At 48.0% G+C, this 19,997-nt stretch overlaps 1 protein-coding gene and 1 pseudogene across 2 annotated transcripts; one reads left to right on the forward strand and one right to left on the reverse strand.

Moving 5' to 3' along the window:
* The first annotated feature begins 27 nt into the window (after positions 1-27).
* LOC308578248 (anaphase-promoting complex subunit CDC26-like) lies at positions 28-2,083 on the forward strand. The gene is made up of 2 exons (XM_081178494.1): positions 28-133; positions 1,652-2,083. The coding sequence occupies exons 1-2, from the start codon at positions 53-55 to the stop codon at positions 1,796-1,798; spliced, it is 228 nt and encodes a 75-aa protein (XP_081034620.1). The 5' UTR covers positions 28-52; the 3' UTR covers positions 1,799-2,083.
* A 4,354-nt stretch (positions 2,084-6,437) lies between these two features.
* Positions 6,438-7,001, reverse strand: LOC308577887 (barrier-to-autointegration factor pseudogene; annotated as a pseudogene). The gene has a single exon. The product of its transcript is annotated as a barrier-to-autointegration factor pseudogene (transcript).
* Between the last annotated feature and the right edge of the window lie 12,996 nt (positions 7,002-19,997).

The following is a 19,997-nucleotide window of genomic DNA, read 5'->3' on the forward strand; positions in this document are numbered from 1 at the left end:
CTGCTGCGCACGTGCAAGAGAGCCGCAGTGTGGGGAAAGGTCTGCTTGCAAGATGCTGCGGCGGAAACCGACGCGGCTTGAGTTGAAGCTGGACGACATCGAGGAGTTCGACGGCGCCCGCAAGGAACTCGAGGTGGGTGAGTCAGCGGCGTAGCGTGAGTTGTCAGCACCCGGGGCAAGGCACGTAATTTGCGCCCCCCTAACCCCTAACCTGCGAGTTGCTGCTGGCGCTGCTGCCCAAACGACGCCGCTTGCCCGGAGGAGGAGGGGGGCAGAGAGGCGAGGAAAATGCAACGGTCCAGCAGCGGCAGCAGCACCGGCGGAGGCGGGGCTGTGAGGAGGGGCTGCCTGGCGCGTCCTCCGCGGCGAGCACTGAGAGCCGCTGCCTGCCGGGCGCCTTCAGCCCGGGCGCGCGCACAGCTCGTCGGTTCCGCGAGACATGCGGCTCCGCTACAGCCTGCGCCCGAGGCTCTTCGGCGACTCCGGAGGCAGCGAGCGCGCCCCCCCCCCGATGTTGCGCCCGGTGCGGCCTGCCCCCCTTGCACCCCCCACGCTATGCCACTGGGGTGAGTGGTTGGTTGGTTGGTTGGTTGCGGGACGGCAAGGCGCTCCTTGCCCACCTTTCTTCGGTGTTGGTGTTGTTGTTTGCGCACTCTGCACATGCTTAGAGATTCTCTTGGCCTTGCTTTCTCTTTTCTTTTTTAAAAACCTGTTTCTCCTCACAAGGGGAGTAGCCATCCTGTTTGTTATTGAGCTGCAAGGCCCGGTCTTCTCTCTCCCACTCAGGAGGGTACCGAGTATAGTAAACAGGCGGTGAGGTAGAGCCACCCGCTGGAGTTGGGCGCAGTCCCCCCCCCCACTGTTCTTACTTGGGTGGAACATGCACAAACAAGCTTATAAAATTATGCACAGTACGGAGAAAGAACACTGGCTCCTCAGGGCTGCCATTTGCTTGTTTTAATAAAAGGTTGTTGGCTGGGGAAAAGGTCGCAGCTCAGTGTCAAAGGGTTTTCTTTGCATTGAGAAGGTCCCAGGTTCAATTGTGAGTATCCCCAAGTAAGTTTGGAAGAGGCTTCCTGCCTGAAACCGTGGAGAAGTGCTGCCAAACAGGGTGGACAATACTGAGCTAAGTGGATCCAATGGTCTGACTCTGTAAAAGGCAGCTTCCTGTGTTTTGTTCCATGACCATAAGCTCAGCTGTAAAGCATTTCCTTTGCATGCAGAAGCTCCCAAGTTCAGTCTCCCAGGTAGGGCTGGGAGACTCCCTGCCTGAAATCCTGCAATATTGTTGTTAGTTAGAGTAGACAATACTGAACAAGATGAAACAATGGTCCAATTTGGTATAAAATGGCTACTTGTATTCCTGTGCAAGAAGGTGTGTTTGTGCGTACACAGTAGCAGATCTAAATGCCAAATTATGCTTGAGGTTGCCTCCATGTTAGCCCCCTGCACTCACGAGTAAAGGTGTTTGGCCCCTTTCTGTGGCAGAATTTTTTGACAGCTTGCAATGTCTTAAATCTGAAAGCAAAGAATCAGATTCATTACAGCTATATTTGAAAAAGAAAACATGTCATGGCATGGGCGGAGGAGGTACATATGTGATTGTCCTGGAGAAGTTTTCTTTAATTATGCTTTAATTATGTTTCCACAGAGTCGTAGGAAGCGCGAGGAGGTGGACATGGTGGGAGCCAGCGATGCTGAGTGTGCGCTGGGACTCAGCACTGATCATAAGAGCCGGGAGCAGATGATACATGACCGGATTGGCTACAAACCCCAGCCCAAACCAAACAATTGTTAATCTCAGTTTGGGAACTTTGAGTTCTAGAGCCCAAAGGGTGGACAGTGGGAGTGCCTGGTACCTGTGAGCTTTGGAAGAAAGCAGGAATTTGTTTCAAGAGCCCAACAAACTCTGTTTAGAAATAGCAGAAGAGACTGAGCTGCTCTCCTCTAGGTTTTAAATGGAGTTCCTCCTCCAAGCAGAGCAAGTCTTGCTTTCCCTACAAAGATGGGATCTTCCTTACTTGATGGTTTCTTTTGTGCAACCTTGCTAGGCTGCTGTGCTTAATAAAATATTTGTTTTTAACTTTGCATGCTTCATTGTATAAACATAGATGGACATTTTTACTTGTGAAAGAGACCTTGAGCCTTGCTGATGGGTGCAGCAACAGAAGTGAAATTGAGCATTTTTTACTTTTTACTTTGAGGTGGTTGTAGAGTGGGTTTATTTACAACTGAGAGGCCCTAGATTATTAGTGGAAGAGCAGAGACTGGATATGCAGAAGGTCCCAGGCTGAACTGCTGACATCACCAGTTAAAAATGCTTCTGAGTTGCCAGCCTGGGAAATGACCATTTGCTGCCTGTATCCCTGGAGTAGACAAGGAGTGCGGAAGCTGTGGCCCTCCAGACAGTGCTGAATCATAGCTCTCATCCTCCCTGACCACTGAAATAGGGTGGCTGAGGTTGATAGGAATTAGGAGTTCACCATTGTCTGGTGGACAGTGGCAGAATTTCGCCTACTTTAGAGTGGACTGTACTGAGTTAAGTGGACGAAAAGTCTGACTTCGAAGCAAAATGGATTTGGGGGGCAACCACACTATATTCCTCATCTTTCTCACACGAAGATGAGTTGACCACGGTTATGATCAATATGGTTTTATTTTCGGGGTGAAACAAGGTACCAAGATCTACTTGTTACAGAGATGCTCCAAAGGTGCAGGAGATGTTACTTAGTGTTTGAGGATTCCCCCTCCCCTTTTGTCTTGGGAAGAAGGCATTCTGTCTAAAGCTGCTGCATACTGACAAATTAATCTTCCTGCAAAACAGTATGCCACAAGAGGCTGCCTTACAAGTCCATGGGTTGCAATAAAACATCTGCTCCTGCCTTTTGTGCTTGAATTCTGTGTGATCCATTCATAAGCAATGGGCTGTAGCCAATGCTAGTCCTACTCAGAGTAGATACACTGAAATTAATGAACGAGACTAACTTGGGTCCATTACTTTATTTGGGTTTACTGATTAGAACAAGCGTTAGCTGGTAATGGTTTTCTGCAAAGAATTCTGGGAGCTGCCGTTTGTTAAGGGTGCTGAGAGGAGTCGTTTTAGTTAACACAGCTGATTTTTGGTTCTTGCCAATAAACTGAGTAGCATAAAAATTATAGCGGGGATCAAATACTGGAGAGAACTCACAAAAATACAGTGGTGCCTCGCAAGACGAAATTAATTCGTTCCGCGAGTTTTTTCGTCTAGCGAATTTTTCGTCTTGCGAAGCACGAACTCCCATAGGAATGCATTGAAATTCAATTAATGCGTTCCTATGGTCAAAAAAAGTCCAAACAAAGCCAAATTTGGTACAACAAGAGTTTATTAAGTGCTCTTTAAAGTCACACATACTGTAAAGAGCATTTCAAAAATTGAAGGAACAAGTAAGTTTCTAAACATGACAGAAAAACATTTAAAAATCAACAAAGTGTACAGTACATTTTCTAAGACTCTGGGGGACCACTCGAAGAAGGTTCCTCTTCCACTCTTTGCTTCTTGCTGAAGAACCTGCCCATGGTCTGCTGCTTCATCCGCCTTTTCAGCACCTCCCTGAAAGGCGACATGACCCTCGTATCAAAAGTGTTCGCGAGGTCATGTGCCACGTGCTTGTCAGGGTGGTGCCGCTGTGCAAAAGCCTGCACATCCTTCCACTTCAGGCAAATGTCCCTCAGTTCTTTGGAGGACGGCCATTCCTCAGTTGCTTCCTCCTCTTCCAGCGAGGCCTGCTCCTGCGCAGCCTCTGCCTGCAGTTCGACCAGCTCCTGGGTGGTCAGCTCGTGGTCGTGCTCCTCCACCAGCTCGCTGATGTCCTCCTCTGTGACCTCCAGGGCCCATGGTCCTCCCCAAGGCAACAATGTCCTGCACCACTGTTGACTCTGGTGCATCAGAGTCACTTGGTGCCACGCAGTCCGGCCACAGGCTGCGCCAAGCGCAATTCAAATTTCTCTGGCTGATCCCATTCCAGGCCGTGGTGATCATCTTCAAGCAGGTGACGATGTCAAAGTGGTCCTTCCAGAATTCCCGCAGGGTGATGGTGGTGCAATCAGTCACCTCGAAGCATCGCCTGAAAAGCTCCTTGGTGTAGAGTTTTTTGAAATTGGCGATGACCTGCTGATCCATCAGCTGGAGCAGTGGCGTGGTGTTAGGCGGCAGGAACATGATGCTGATGAAGCTGAACTCCTCCAACAAGTCCTCCTCAAGGCCTTTAGGATGAGCAGGAGCATTGTCCATCAGAAGCAAAGCCTTCAGCAGCAGGTCGTTGTCCAGCAGGTACTGTTTGACAGCAGGGCCAAAAGCAAGATTGACCCAGTCCACAAACAGCACACGTGTGACCCAAGCCTTACTGTTGGATCGCCACATGACACTCAGCTGCTCCTTGTCGACCTTGTGTTTCTTGAAGGCCCGTGGGTTCTCCGAGTGGTACACCAGCAGGGGCTTGATCTTCAGGTCGCTGCTTGCGTTGGCACAGAAGAGCAGGGTCAGACGGTCCTTCATGGGCTTGTGGCCAGGCAACGTGGCCTCCTCCTGTGTGATGAAAGTCCTTTTGGGCATCCTCTTCCAAAACAGCCCGGTCTCGTCACAGTTGAAGACCTGCTGTGGAACGTAGCCCTCCGTCGTCACAACCTCCAGGAACTCCGCTGCAAAGTCTTCAGCCGCAGAAACATCAGAACTTGCAGCCTCTCCATGCCTGACCACGCTGTGGATTCCAGATCTTGTCTTGAACCGGTCAAACCAGCCTCTGCTTGCCTTGAAGACTTCTGGCTCGCCTGAGGTTCCTGGCTGTTCCCGGACGAGGTCTGCGTGCAAGGCCTTGGCCTTCTCACAAATGATGGCCTCAGTCACTGTGTCCCCTGCACGCTGCTTCTCTTCTAACCAGATGAGCAGCAACTTCTCCACCTCCTCCAGAACAGCTGGGCGGTTCTTCACGATCCTGGTGACTCCCTTGGCTGCATCAGTCGCAAGGATCTTCTCCCTCACCTTCAGGATGGTCCCGATGGTCGATGGATTCCTCCCGTACTCCCTGGCGAGGTCTGTCACACGCATTCCACCGCCGTGCTTCCGGATGATCTCCTTCTTCATTTCCAGCGTAACCTTCGCCTTCTTCCCCTCGCCGGCCTCTGCAGCAGCAGTCTTCTTGGGTCCCATGGCAGCACAGCTCCTACCTTCGCAAACCCCCAAAAATAAATAAATCAGTGCTTCAATTCCAAAAAATTCAAAAGCACCCAGCCACCCACCACACAGAAATTCAAACCCAGAACCAGGTCCTTGAATTCCAAACACCCCAACCCAAAATCCAACCCCCCCCCCCCAAGTTTTAAAACTTTAACTTACCGATTGGCTGCAAAAGAAGTTTTGGAAAAGCTTCAAAAATCACCAAAGTCTTCAAAAACCTCAACTGTTCCCCCAGCCCCTCCCCAACTGTTGCAACCCCCTCCCCAACTGTTGCAACCCCCTCCCCAACTGTTCCCCCAGGCCCTCCCCAACTGTTGCAAACCCCTCCCCAACTGTTCCTCCAGCCACCCACCACACAGAAATTCAAACCCAGAATTTTTTTAAAAAAAAACACAGCAGAGTGGCCCAATGGTCACAGAAAATCATAAAAATGCAGAAAAAACCACACAAGCTTCCAAATTATTGCAAACCCCTCCTCAACTGTTCCCCCAGCCACCCACCACACAGAAATTCAAACCCAGTTTTTTAAAAAAAAAAAACCAGCAGAGTGGCCCAATGGTCACAAAAAATGCAGGAAAAAAACACACAAGCTTCCAGATTCTTACAAACCCCTCCCCAACACCAAGTCCTTGATTTCCAAACACCCCAACCCAAAATCCAAAACCCCCCAAAAAAGTTTTAAAAGTTTAACTTACCAAATGGCTGCAAAAGAAGTTTTGGGAAAGCTTCAAAAAGCAGCAAAGTCTTCAAAAACTTCAAAAAATACTACCACACCACGTGCTATGAGTTGCTCCTCGAAGTCAAGTCGCAACTGCACCTCTTCAAGCAATGCACCCTGGGTATTAACGGTTTTAAGAAAAAGGAAACAAACTTGCAATACGTTTTCGTCTTGTGAAGCAAGCCCATAGAGAAATTCGTCTTGCGAAGCAGCTCAAAAACCGCAAAACCCTTTCGTCTAGCGAGTTTTTCGTCTTGCGAGGCATTCGTCTTGCGGGGCACCACTGTAATAATCCTAATAACATCTTTTGTCTTCAGAATTGACGGGTAAATCTCAGTCTAACTGGAGCTCAAACAAAGGTAGTAGGGGAACTTCCATTATTGTTAGCAGGCAGGTCTGGTTCTGGAGTTGGGTGGCCTAACAGTGAGGGGGGGGTGTGCTATTAAAGCCACGTAAAAAACAACGACCTACTTGATGTTTAGAACATTTGATGTTTCTCAATCCTCTCCCTGGAGGAAAAAAGATTCAGTTACATTAAAAGGCAGCCGTGGCTTCCCCCCACCCTGCCCCAGTGTTGGGAGCAATAGCCCTCAGCAGCTTGTGTAGATGTTGGAAGGTTTATAAGAAGTAGGTGCTGAGAGAGATGGGGAGAAACAATCTCTATTCAACTACAAAAGCCCTCACAGCATCCACCAGGCTTTGGCCAACAATCACAAGAAAGCATCACACCATTCCTTCAGGCAGCCATAACAGTCTCTGGATTGCTTGGCGTTGGCACCGCATGTGTCCTTCAGCCACTCGCGGAAGAGGTCCTTCAGCACTAAGAACTGTCCCAGAACCACGTACGCCTTGTCAAAGCCTTTGTCTTCCAGCTTCCTGCCAAGTACATCTCCAATGCCAGCTAAAGTACCAAGAGACTTGTCCCCCATGGGCTCAGCCATGAAGTCCTGATGCTTCTGACTGGTGGTCATGTTGCCTGCAGCTCTGCCTGCTCTCTCGCCTCAACCACTGCTCCCATCAAAGGGTGCTGAGAGTTGTTAGAAGACCCACTAGTCTCTTCACAGAGCTACAATTCCCAGAGTTCCCTGTGAAGAGGGATTGATAAACTGCTCTGGGAGCAGAAAAGGGGTTCTCAGCTGTAATGGGTATGGGGTTGCTCATGCGTAAGTTGCTGCCTCTCCTGGTTATGTTGCCTTGTTAAACTTTTCTGTCTGCATAGCCCTTCAATTCGTGGCTGCCTCAGTCGCTAGCAGAATCCGTCAGTGGGCGTTTCTTAAATCTTTTCCAACATAAAAGTTGTTTGACACCCAGTCTCCTCCTACTCTCTCTGCGCGGAAGTCTTCTGTGCAGGGTGGGCGTGGGTAGCGGAGGACCCGTGCTCTCCCCGCTGGTGTCCGGTGAAGAGTCCTGGAGCCCTCTCGCCGATTCCCCCATCAGCCCCTCTATATCCCTGGTGTTGCGCTGATTTGCTTCCCCATCTGCGGAGCTGCATCTCTCCCTGCTGGGCCCTTCTCCAGCATCATTTAAGAGCCTTCCCTCCGCCTCTAGCTCCGATGTCAGTTCCCTGACATCAGCCCTCTTAGCAAATCAGTTCCCAGGATTCTTTGAGGGAAGCCATGACTATTTAAAACAATAGTGTTTTAAGTGTGTTTTGTGAATGTGGCCAGTATACAGGTGAAACTCGGAAAATTAGAATATTGTGGAGAAGTTCATTTATTTCAGGAATTCAGCTTAAAAGGTGAGAGCTGGACCATAAAGAAGGCTGATCGCTGAAGAATGGATGCTTTTGAATTCTGGTGCTGGAGGAGACTCTTGAGAGTCCCATGGACTGCAAGAGGATCCAACCTCTCCATTCTGAAGGAAATCAGCCCTGAGTGCTCACTGGAAGGACAGATCCTGAAGCTGAGGCTCCAATACTTTGGCCACCTCATGAGAAGAGAGGACTCCCTGGAAAAGACCCTGATGTTGGGAAAGATGGAGAGCACAAGGAGAAGGGGACGACAGAGAACGAGATGGTTGGACAGTGTTCTCGAAGCTACCAGCATGAGTTTGACCAAACTGCGGGAGGCAGTGGAGGACAGAAGTGCCTGGCGTGCTCTGGTCCAGGGGGTCACGAAGAGTCGGACACGACTAAACGACTAAACAACAACAATATATGAGATAGACTCATGACATGCAAAGCAAGATATGTCAAGCCTTTATTAGTTATCATTGTGATGATTAGAATATTAAATGAAATCAGCAAAATAAGGACTGCAAATAGAGCAAATCTCTTTTCTGATAAGAACAGCTTTTGCATCTCATTTGGAAACCAAGGACCCAGAGTCTGGAGGAAGAACGGGGAGGGACACAATGCCAGATGCTTGAAGTCCAGTGTGAAGTTTCCACAGTCTGTGTTGATTTGGGGAGCCATGTCATCAGCTGGTGTTGGTCCACTGTGCTTCATTAAGTCCAGGGTCAATGCAGCCGTCTACCAGGAGATTTTGGAGCACTTCATTCTTCATGGGGATGCTGACTTCATTTTCCAGCAGGAATTGGCACCTGCCCACACTGCCAAAAATACCAAAACCTGGTTCAATGCCCATGGGATTACTGTGCTTGATTGGCCAGCTAATTCGCCTGACCTGAACCCCATAGAGAATCTATGGGGCACTGCCAAGAGACAGATGAGAGACATAAGACCGAGCAATGCAGAAGAGCTGAAGGCTGCTATTGAAGCATCCTGGTCTTTCATAACACCTCAGCAGTGCCACAGGCTGATAGGCAGTAATTGATGCAAAAGGGGCCCAAACCAAGTACTAAGTACATATGCATGCTTCTACTTCTCAGAGGTCCAATATGGCTCTATTTGCAGTCCTTGTTTTTCTGATTTTATTTAATATTCTAATTTCCTGAGATTGTTAATTTGGGGTTTTCATCAGCTGTACGCCATGATCATCACAATTATAACAAATAAAGGCTTGACATATCTCGCTTTGCATGTCATGAGTCTATCTCATATATTAGTTTCACCTTTTAAGTTGAATTACTGAAATAAATGAACTTTCCCACGATATTCTAATTTCCGAGTTTCACCTGTATATAAGGAGGCAGCATCAAAATCTGTCTCCTGCATGTGGTTCTGAAAAATGTTTTGACACCGAAATGCATGAAAGATGCTGGCCTAAAAAAAAAAAAGAAGACACTAGCTTCATGGTACTGTTAGGTGCCATGCAGGGTGCTTTGAAACATTTCACACACATCCACAATTTCTATAAAATACATTCTGCTTTATTAGTTACATACACAGACTGTTCATCTGTACTTATATAATGTTATCAGATGCGCAATCTCAAACTGGATTTAATGAACATCTGCCATAGAATACTTTGCTAGAAGAGAGAGACAAGTCTGAAAATATATTGAAAGGCACCATTGTTTATTGGGCACAGTGGGGTATACAGCACCAGCAACACAATTCTTTAGCAAGTAAAATGAGGCCCCAACTGCACCATGTGTTTAAAGCAATATCACATTGCTTTAAGCAGTCATGATTTCCCCAAAGAATTTTGGGAACTTCAATTTGTTATGGGTGCCGCAGTTGTTAGGAAACCCCTAGTCCTCTGATAGCTACAATTCCCTGAGTGGTTTAACAGTCAATCCTTTTACCATGGGAACTTTGGGAATTGTAACTCTGTGAGGGGAAAAGGGAGTTTCCTAGCAATTCTCAGTACTCTTAACTGAGGTTCACAGGATTCTTTGAGAAGCCATGACTGTTCAAAGGGGGCAACTGGCAAGTTGAAGGCTCAGAGGTGGGAGGAAGCTGGAGGCCTCAAGTACACCCAGACCTTTATTGCAACTTCTCATGAGAACATTGTGGATCTTCACTCTCAAGAGGTACCACACTTCCACCAAAGGCACCCCACTCACAGAACATGCCAAGCAGTACTTGCCTGGGCAAACATGGGTTTGTGGGCTGATGGGAGGGAAGCAAGCAGAGAAACAGAAGCAGGCAGAAGAAAAAGGCTGGAATGTGGCTGCCGCCAAGCATGTATTGCTGAAAACACATGTTAAATGCACATAAGATGCAAATTGCCTGTTTTGCTTTGCTTCCGGTTATACATAAGATAATAATAATAATAATAATAATAATAAATTTTATTTATATCCTGCCCTCCCCAGCCGAAGCCGGGCTCAGGGCGGCTAACAACACTAAAATAGTGCAACATTATCAAAAACATCATAAGAATTAATTAAAATCAAAAATGATGGCAACCATAAACTAAAGTATTGTAAAGATTGCCAAAGGAGGGAGTCAGGCTGTGCCCTAACCAAAGGCCTGGTGGAACAGCTCTGTCTTGCAGGCCCTGCGGAAAGATGTCAAGTCCTGCAGGGCCCTTGTCTCTTGTGACAGAGCGTTCCACCAGGTTGGAGCCGCAGCCGAAAAAGCCCTGGCTCTAGTTGAGGCCAGCCTAACCTCTCTGTGGCCTGGGACCTTCAAGATGTTTTTATTTGAGGACCGTAAGTTCCTCTGTGGGGCATACCAGGAGAGGCGGTCCCGTAGATACGAGGGTCCTAGGCCGTGTAGGGCTTTGAAGGTTAAAACCAGCACCTTAAACCTGATCCTGTACTCCACCGGGAGCCAGTGCAGCTGGTATAGCACCGGATGAATGTGATCCCGCAGCGAAGACCCCGTAAGGAGTCTCGCTGCGGCATTCTGCACCCGCTGGAGTTTCTGGGTCAGTCTCAGGGGCAGCCCCACGTAGAGCGAGTTACAATAATCCAGTCTGGAGGTGACCGTCGCGTGGATCACAGTGGCTAGGTCAGGGCGAGAGAGGTAAGGAGCCAACTGCTTAGCTTGGCGGAGATGAAAAAATGCCGCCTTTGTTATAGCTGCAATCTGAGCCTCCATGGAGAGGGAGGTATCGAAGATTACACCCAAACTCTTAACGGACGGTGCTGGCACTAATTGCACCCCCGCAAGAGATGGGAGTTGCCCCCTCAATCCCATATCGTCCCGTCCCAGCCAGAGGACCTCTGTCTTCGAAGGATTTAACTTCAACCGGCTCCCACGTAACCATCCAGCCACAGCTTCCAAGCATCTGATCAGTGTGTCTGGGGCCGAGTCAGGATGGCCATCCATCAACAGATAGAGTTGGGTGTCGTCAGCATACTGACGGCAGCCCAGCCCAAAACTCCGGACAAGCTGGGCGAGGGGGCGCATAAAGATGTTAAAAAGCATCGGGGAGAGAATTGCACCCTGAGGCACTCCACACACCAAGGAGTGGCGGGATGACAGTTCCCCCCCAAGCGCCACCCTCTGTCCCCGACCAGAGAGAAACGAGCGCAGCCATTGAAGGACTGTGCCCTGGATCCCCACATCGGCGAGGCGGTGGTCCAGAAGTTCGTGATCGACCATGTCGAAAGCTGCTGACAGATCTAGAAGAATCAGCAGCCCCGACCCGCCTCGATCCAGCTGTCTACGAAGATCATCTGTTAGGGCGACCAGAGCCGTCTCGGTCCCATGACCAGCGCGGAAGCCGGACTGGAATGGATCCAGAGCCGATGTTTCATCCAGAAACCTACCAAGCTGTTCAGCAACCGCTCTCTCAATCACCTTACCCAGGAATGGAAGATTCGAAACTGGGCGGTAATTGGATAGATCTAAGGGATCTAATGATGTTTTCTTTAAGAGCGGACGCACCACTGCCTCCTTCAGTTCCCCTGGGAATGTCCCGGTGCCAAGGGACAAATTGATGATATCCCCCAGGGGGGCCCGCACCTCGTCTGGACACGCTCTAATCAGCCAAGACGGCCACGGGTCGAGAGGACAAGTGGTGGGCTTTCCAGCTCGGAGGAGTCTGTCCACATCGGCTGGGGATATCCGGTCAAAGTGGTCCAATACTGGACCCGAGGACAGTCGAGGGGCCTCCAGTTCCTTTATTGTATCCAAATTGGCAGGGAGGTCATGGCGGAGCGACAGGACCTTCTCCGCAAAAAAGCTCGCAAATGCCTCACAGCTGTGTGTCGAATTGTTATTTAAATTTGGCTGTCCTTTGAGGGACGTTAAAGACCGAATTATACTAAATAATTGTGCCGGGCGAGAGCTAGCGGATGCAATGGAGGCCGAGAAGTAAGACTTCTTAGCGGCCTTCACTGCCATCTCGTAGGTTTTCATAAAAATCCTATAAGATGTTCTTGAGGCTCCGTCACGGGCACCCCGCCATACTCTAGCCGTCTGAGGTCCCGCTTCATTTTCTGGAGCTCCTCAGTAAACCAGGGAGCCCGGTTTCTGCGGGGTCGCAGAGGGCGCTTAGGTGCGATCTCATTGATGGCTGCCAGGAGCTGGGTATTCCAGCCCTCAACAAGCTCAGTCAATGAGTCGCCAGGGGGAGAAAGGTCCCGCAAGGCTTGATGGAATCTATCCGGGTCCATCAGCCTCCACGGGCGAGCCCAAATCGGCGCACCACCTAAGCAGGGTGGGGGTGGAACGTCAATCCTGGCTTTCAGAGCGTAGTGATCAGACCATGGCACCTTCATCGAAGGAAACATGATCACATCTATACAGACGCCAAAGATCAGATCCAGCGTGTGGCCTGCTTGATGTGTGGGGCCCGAAACAAACTGGGAGAGCCCTAGTGTCGCCATGGAAGACACCAGGTCCAGAGCCTGTGAGGAGGGAGTGGCATCGGCATGGATGTTGAAGTCCCCCAATACCAATAGGTTGGGGAACTCCAAGGTCCAGCCGGCCACCGCCTCCAGCAGGCCTGACAGGGTGGCTGCTGGTGCGCTAGGTGGCCGGTACACCAGCCAGACAGCCAAGCTCACCTTGGAGCCCCACACTAGGCCAACACATTCAATGCCGGGGATCGATGGCGGTGGTAGAGCCCTGAAAGAACAATCTTCCCGGATTAATAGTGCCACCCCTCCCCCGCGGCCCACAGTCCGTGACTGGTGGAGGACGGAGAAACCCGGGGGCGCCATCTCTCGTAAGGTAACAGTATCCCCTTCGCGCACCCAGGTCTCCGTCACACAAGCCAGGTCGACCCCCTGCGAGATGATGAAATCTCGCGGTTTTGTTGCCTATAGACCTGGCATTGCACAACACCAGTGACGGAGGTGAGTAATCCTTGCTCACCCTACCCTCGTCTCTCGGGATGGGGCGCAGATTGGAAGGGGTACGAGCATATCCGTATCTCGATCCCCTTCGCCTATGACATCTGCCCCCACCGCCATACCTCCCTCGCCCCTCCACGGTAGCAATCCCAGGCCTCATACTCTAAGCCAAGATCTAAGCCAAGATTAGCCACACTAGAAGAGACTGGTTTCCTCCCATCTATATAAAATGAAAGTTTAAGTCTCCTAAAGCTGAGAGCACACCGATACTAGTTAGGGCAGAGGTGGGGAAATCTGTGGCCTTGCAGATGTTGGGACTCCAGCTCCCATCAGTCCTAAGCACCACGGCCCCTGGTCAGAAATGATGGGAACTTTTGTGCAGCAGTACCTGGTGGGCCCAAAGGTTCCCCATCCCTGTACTCTAGTATGAGCATCTTGCCTGTAAAGGGATGATTCAGAGGTTGGAAGCTGCTTGCACCTAGCTCAGTTACCTGCCATCTACTATAGACTTTCACCTTTTCAAGTGACTTAGTGTATAGTGAAATGTTAAAAACACATAAAACACAACAACATAGACCTGGGGAAGCCATTTGACTGTGACATTTAAACTATGACACAGTTTGTTTGCTTCATGCTAAAGACAGACTGCATGCGGAAATTCTGTAATAACCTTGCATCTCACTTTATAAAGTTACTAACTTTACTTGCACAGTATTATTCATTTGGGGCATGTAGTGATCTTGGATGAAAAGAATCACCCACACTCAAAGCAATTTACAAAAAAAAGACAACTTGAAGGAAATGGCTATCTAAATTCTACTCTTTTGTTGCCTCCAAAGTCAATTTTTGCAGAAGTCTAAAGCAGAAAAGTGGGTATGATTTTTATATGCAGGGACTGAAAGCCAAGCCTGCTCAAGAAGGGTTGCACATGCCTTTTAAAGAAATTATGCCAAAGAAGTCAATCCAGAATATTTCCATTACTGGTAATGGAGGTATAGACCTTCAGTCTTAAGTGTTTTATTTCAATTAGGACTCAATGAATGCGGTTGCAGGGAAGAGCTTAGGCAAATTATTTTTAAAAAGCCTCTCTTACTATATGCTAAGCAACATAACAACATATTAAATGACCAACAGTTAAATGATACACTGCTTTCATTTTTAGCTTCCAATAAACTTGCCCAAAGGGCTACTGTAGATGGGGGTAGCCAATTGGAGACCCTCTCCGGATGTTGTGAACTCCCAACTCCCATCAGCCCTAGCCAAAATTCACATGAGGCTTGAACAGCAAAACTCTGGGAGGAGTGCCAATAATAATAATTCTCCTGTCCACCCCTTGGCCCAGGTCGTTTGATTCACAAAAGAACTTTTTACACAGTGTTCATAAGAACCAATCAGATTTCCTCTGAGCATTTCAAAACCCCAACGTGGGACAAAGTCAGATCAGAAGAAATTCTTTTAACGACAAAGAAACTATTTCCTACTTGAGCATGCATATGTAGTTCAGAGTAAATAAAATAGGAATAAAAGGAGGAATGCATTCAGCAAAACCCTAGAGGTCGTAAACAGGAGAGGCAGGATGGCAGTATTTACTATCTTCTCGTGAACTCTCTTCCTGGCCCTTAAGATCTATCTAAAAATTAAACTACATCAAAGCTACCTTCTATCTTTATGACCCAGGATGCCTGATGAACAACTGGCCTGTGTATTTAGAATGTTTATACGTGCCTGTCAGGCGTAGAGAAAGCAAATGGCAGAGGTGGAGAGGCTTGTGTGGTGTAGTGGTAAAGAGCGGTAGTCACGTAATCTGGGTAACCGGGTTCACGTCTCCGCTCCTCCACCTGCAGCTGCTGGGTGACCTTGGGCCAGTCACACTTCTCTGAAGTCTCTCAGCCCCACTCACCTCACAGAGTGTTTGTTGTGGGGGAGGAAGGGAAAGGAGAATGTTAGCCGCTTTGAGACTCCTGAAGGGGAGTGAAAGGCGGGATATCAAATCCAAACTCTTCTTCTTCTTCTTCTTCTTTGTGGGATTCGATCAGAAATTATTGTCAATGAATCAACCCCCGTCAACGCGATGCTTTCATCGCAGACACAAATGGCTTGCTCCATATTTCATAATTCCTCATAGCAATCCCACCTGACCCCCACACTCTGGATATTTGCACCCCTACATCTCACCGCTTTTTATTTTTAAATTTTTTTATTTGTTTTTGTTTTTTGTAAGAAGAGCTTAAGATAGTAGAGGTTAAGGTAATAGATGTACTGTGTTCTCTTCATGTTCATGTATGTGTTCTTGTATCACATAACGATGTCTAGCAGACATTCCTAAAGGAGTGCTCGACAACCTCTGCCTATTCTTTTCTAAAATTGAGTGACTAGGCAAGACCAAAGTCAGTCTGCTGCGGCAGCACTGAGCATCAGATAAATTGGCGGGAATGTAGTTATAACTTCTTTGATTACACGTGAAAAACCAATCATCTGGCAAGCTAACATGAGCATAATTAAAAATAATCTGCTGAACATGTGAGCAATTCCAAGTTGGCCATCCTGCGTCCAGACAGCAAGTTGCTTTCTTACTGCAATTCCCAATCTGAACACAAGAGGTGTCTGGTGGTGCTGCAACTCTAGGTGTGTATAATGCTATCGCATCCAGAGGTAACTTTTGTGTCACCTTTTCCCAGTCATGGAGATTGGTATAACCAATGATACCTTCAGGAATCCATTTAGAAAACCACTTTCCCATGTGTGTGGCATGTGCCATATGAAAGGGTTGTGTACAAACAGGGAGTATACAATTTCCTAAGGTAGTGTGCATATCATATGCTTCACTCAGACAAAAATGAGAGACGTTAGCCACTTTAGCGAAACGCATCCACAAATTATAGTTATGACTAGAAGAAGTGCCAGGGGGAAGATAGATACACTGAGTACTTGGTATCAAGAAAACAAATAATACACATGTTAAAATCAGCATAGAGTTCATATTTAGCTGAGTAATCAAGGCTACTAAAAAAGTCCCTGATGCTTCTGGAACATCATGATGCTGAAGTTGTGAAAAGATAAAGTGCGAGACTGGCTTCATTACTATCAGATAATGGAGGCATATAATTTGGATAAGAAAATTGGCTTCCAGGTGGAAAAATCAAAATTAGAAACAGAACTGTTAAAACCCAAAACTAAGATTTTGTCAAAGATGTATAACTTGCTGTTGAAATGGAATACTCAGGATGAAACGGTGAAATCTGCTATGATTAAATGGGCACAAGATGTTGGACATAACATTATGTTTCCTGACTGGGAACAGTTATGGACCACAGGTATGAAGTTTACGGCATGTAATGCTTTAAGAGAGAATATTACGAAAATGATATACAGGTGGTACATGACACCAGTCAAGCTTGCAAAAATCTATCATTTGCCTGACAATAAATGTTGGAAATGTAAAGAAACTGAGGGTACATTCTTTCACCTTTGGTGGACGTGCCCAAGGATTAAGGCTTTCTGGGAGATGATCTATAACGAAATGAAAAAGGTATTTAAATATACCTTCCTGAAGAAACCAGAGGCCTTTCTCCTGGGCATCGTCAGCCAATTGGTGCCAAAGAAGGATAGAACTTTTTTTATGTATGCCACAACAGCAGCAAGAATACTCATTGCAAAGTATTGGAAGACACAAGATCTACCCACCCTGGAAGAATGGCAAATGAAGGTGATGGACTATATGGAACTGGCGGAAATGACTGGCAGAATCCGAGACCAGGGAAAAGAGTCGGTGGAAGAAGATTGGAAGAAATTTAAAGACTATTTACAGAAATATTGTAAAATTAATGAATGTTAGAATGATGTTGGATAGAAATTAAGGGGTTTTCAGCTGTAATATTATAAAGGAATATGAAAAATGGATTATTAATAGGTAAAAATTTAATGTTACAATAGCTTAAGATTAAAGACTAGGATAAACAAAGAGGGTAAGGATTTGCTGAACCAACAAACTGAACTGGAATACAAAAAAGGGAGGTGTGAGAGGTCCGGGAAATAAGCTAATGAAAAATAAGTAATGGAAAGAATGAGTTGTTTTTAACTATTTTTATTTTGTATTTTCTTACTTTTTATTTTTATTTTGTAATACTTTGAAAATCTTAATAAATATCTGTCAGGGGTTCAGAAGCAGAGACGCAGAGAAGGGAGGAGACAGAGAGCGAGGGGGAGGAATACGAAGGAAAGATGAGTGGGGATGACGAACCGAGATCACCGAGCTTATCCAGTGAGTCCGAGGATTCCCAGAAGGGAGCGCCAGCGGTCAGAGCAAGGGGGGAAAGCAGGGGGACACCCCAGGAAGAAGGGTCCAGAGAGGAATCAGAGAGCAGCAGTTGGAGATCGGGACCCACGTACCCAGCCGGGAGCAGCGGGGAGAAAGGGGACCAGATATCGGGTTCCGGAGGCTTTCAGAAGGAGGGAGGGCATGAGTCAGGAGTAGTCACGCCCACCTCGGGGAGCGACGAAACGATCAAGAGGAAGGTTGAGAGTTGGGCGCGCGCGCCAAGTTCAAATGTAGCGGAAGCTGGCGCAGTAAGCAGCCCAGAGAGTGAACCAGGTCCCAAAGCCCGCCGCAAGGAGGCGGAAGGGTCAGGGGGGTCCGCGTCAGAAGAGAGTAGGAAAGAAGAGACCCCGGGGGGCAGAAGGACCCAGAGACGGAAGGAAAGGCGCAGGAGGTGGAGCAAGGCTAGGGTATTAAGCTGGTGTGCTAGAGGCGGAGACTCAGACGGGTCTTCGCCGGTCTGACCTAGAAGAAGTAGGGCTGCACATTGCAGTTTGGAAATGGAACCTGTAATCCAAGAAAGACTCTTTTAACCGGAACGCTGGCTAACGTGGTCCTATGTGAGCTGGGACTGAGTGGCAGCCCTGACAGATAGAGTTGGGTGTCATCAGCATACTGATGGCAGCCCAGCCCAAAACTCCGGACAAGCTGGGCGAGGGGGCGCATAAAGATGTTAAAAAGCATCGGGGAGAGAATCGCACCCTGAGGCACTCCACACACCAAGGAGTGACGCGATGACAATTCCCCCCCAAGCGCCACCCTCTGTCCCCGATCAGAGAGAAACGAGATGTATTCAAGTCTCCAGGGTCAGATGAACTGCATCCAAGAGTATTAAAAGAACTGGCAGATGTGATCTCAGAACCACTGGCAGTCATCTTTGAGAATTCCTGGAGAACAGGCGAAGTCCCGGCAGACTGGAGGAGGGCAAATGTTGTCCCTATTTTCAAAAAGGGGAAAAGAGAGGACCCAAATAATTACCGCCCAGTCAGTCTGACATCAATACCAGGGAAGATTCTGGAGCAGATCATTAAGCAAACAGTCTGTGCGCACCTAGAAAGGAATGCTGTGATCACCAATAGTCAGCATGGATTTCTGAAAAATAAGTCATGTTAGACTAACCTGATCTCGTTTTTTGACAGAATTACAAGCCTGGTAGATGAAGGGAATGCAGTGGATGTAGCCTACCTTGATTTCAGCAAGGCATTTGACAAGGTGCCCCATGATCTTGTAAAGAAGCTGGTAAAATGCGGTCTTGACTATGCTACCACTCAGTGGATTTGTAACTGGCTGACTGACCGAACCCAAAGGGTGCTCATCAATGGTTCCTCTTCATCCTGGAGAAGAGTGACTAGTGGGGTGCCACAGGGTTCTGTCTTGGGCCCGGTCTTATTCAACATCTTTATCGACGACTTGGATGATGGACTCAAGGGCATCCTGATCAAATTTGCAGATGACCCCAAACTGGGAGGGGTGGCTAACACCCCAGAGGACAGGATCACACTTCAAAACGACCTTGACAGATTAGAGAACTGGGCAAAAACAAACAAGATGAATTTTAACAGGGAGAAATGTAAAGTATTGCACTTGGGCAAAAAAAATGAGAGGCACAAATACAAGATGGGGGACACCTGGCTTGAGAGCAGTACATGTGAAAAGGATCTAGGAGTCTTGGTGGACCACAAACTTGACATGAGCCAACAGTGTGACGCGGCAGCTAAAAAAGCCAATGCAATTCTGGGCCGCATCAATAGGAGTATAGCATCTAGATCAAGGGAAGTAATAGTGCCACTGTATTCTGCTCTGGTCAGACCTCACCTGGAGTACTGTGTCCAGTTCTGGGCACCACAATTCAAGAAGGACACTGACAAACTGGAACGTGTCCAGAGGAGGGCAACCAAAATGGTCAAAGGCCTGGAAACGATGCCTTATGAGGAACGGCTAAGGGAGCTGGGCATGTTTAGCCTGGAGAAGAGGAGGTTAAGGGGTGATATGATAGCCATGTTCAAATATATAAAAGGATGTCACATAGAGGAGGGAGAAAGGTTGTTTTCTGCTGCTCCAGAGAAGCGGACACGGAGCAATGGATCCAAACTACAAGAAAGAAGATTCCACCTAAACATTAGGAAGAACTTCCTGACAGTAAGAGCTGTTCGCCAGTGGAATTTGCTGGCAAGGAGTGTGGTGGAGTCTCCTTCTTTGGAGGTCTTTAAGCAGAGGCTTGACAACCATATGTCAGGAGTGCTCTGATGGTGTTTCCTGCTTGGCAGGGGGTTGGACTCGATGGCCCTTGTGGTCTCTTCCAACTCTTCTATGATTCTATGCCCTCCCAAGAGGATGGTACGGGGTCTGTTTTCCAGCCTACTTAATACCCCCCCATGTGGATTCCTGACCAGATTGCCTCTGCACTCCCTAGAAGGAGGCGTTTCGACTGACCTGGCAACAATTGCAGGTGGGAGTTCCCAGAATTGGGGCAAAAATCAGTGGCCTCCAGAAAGGATACTGGCCCATTATTCTCCAGCCTCATGGAATCGGGGAGAGAAAATCTCTGGGGCAAGGGGGCTGATCTAGAACTTGAACCGCGTAATCAGACTCCAGGCAGTGGTAGAGATTGTTGCTAACACAACAGCCACGGCCCTTAGGTTAATTGCCACGCAATT

Source organism: Podarcis bocagei, assembly GCF_964188305.1.
Source record: "Podarcis bocagei genome assembly, chromosome: W".
NCBI classification, from domain to species: domain Eukaryota; kingdom Metazoa; phylum Chordata; class Lepidosauria; order Squamata; family Lacertidae; genus Podarcis; species Podarcis bocagei.

Excerpts from the sequence above, each read along its gene's own strand:
- LOC308578248 (XM_081178494.1), top strand. The coding sequence starts at position 53 with ATGCTGCGGCGGAAACCGACGCGGCTTGAGTTGAAGCTGGACGACATC. Across the intron at positions 134-1,651 it reads GCGCCCGCAAGGAACTCGAG|AGTCGTAGGAAGCGCGAGGA; the intron begins GTGGGTGAGTCA and ends ATGTTTCCACAG.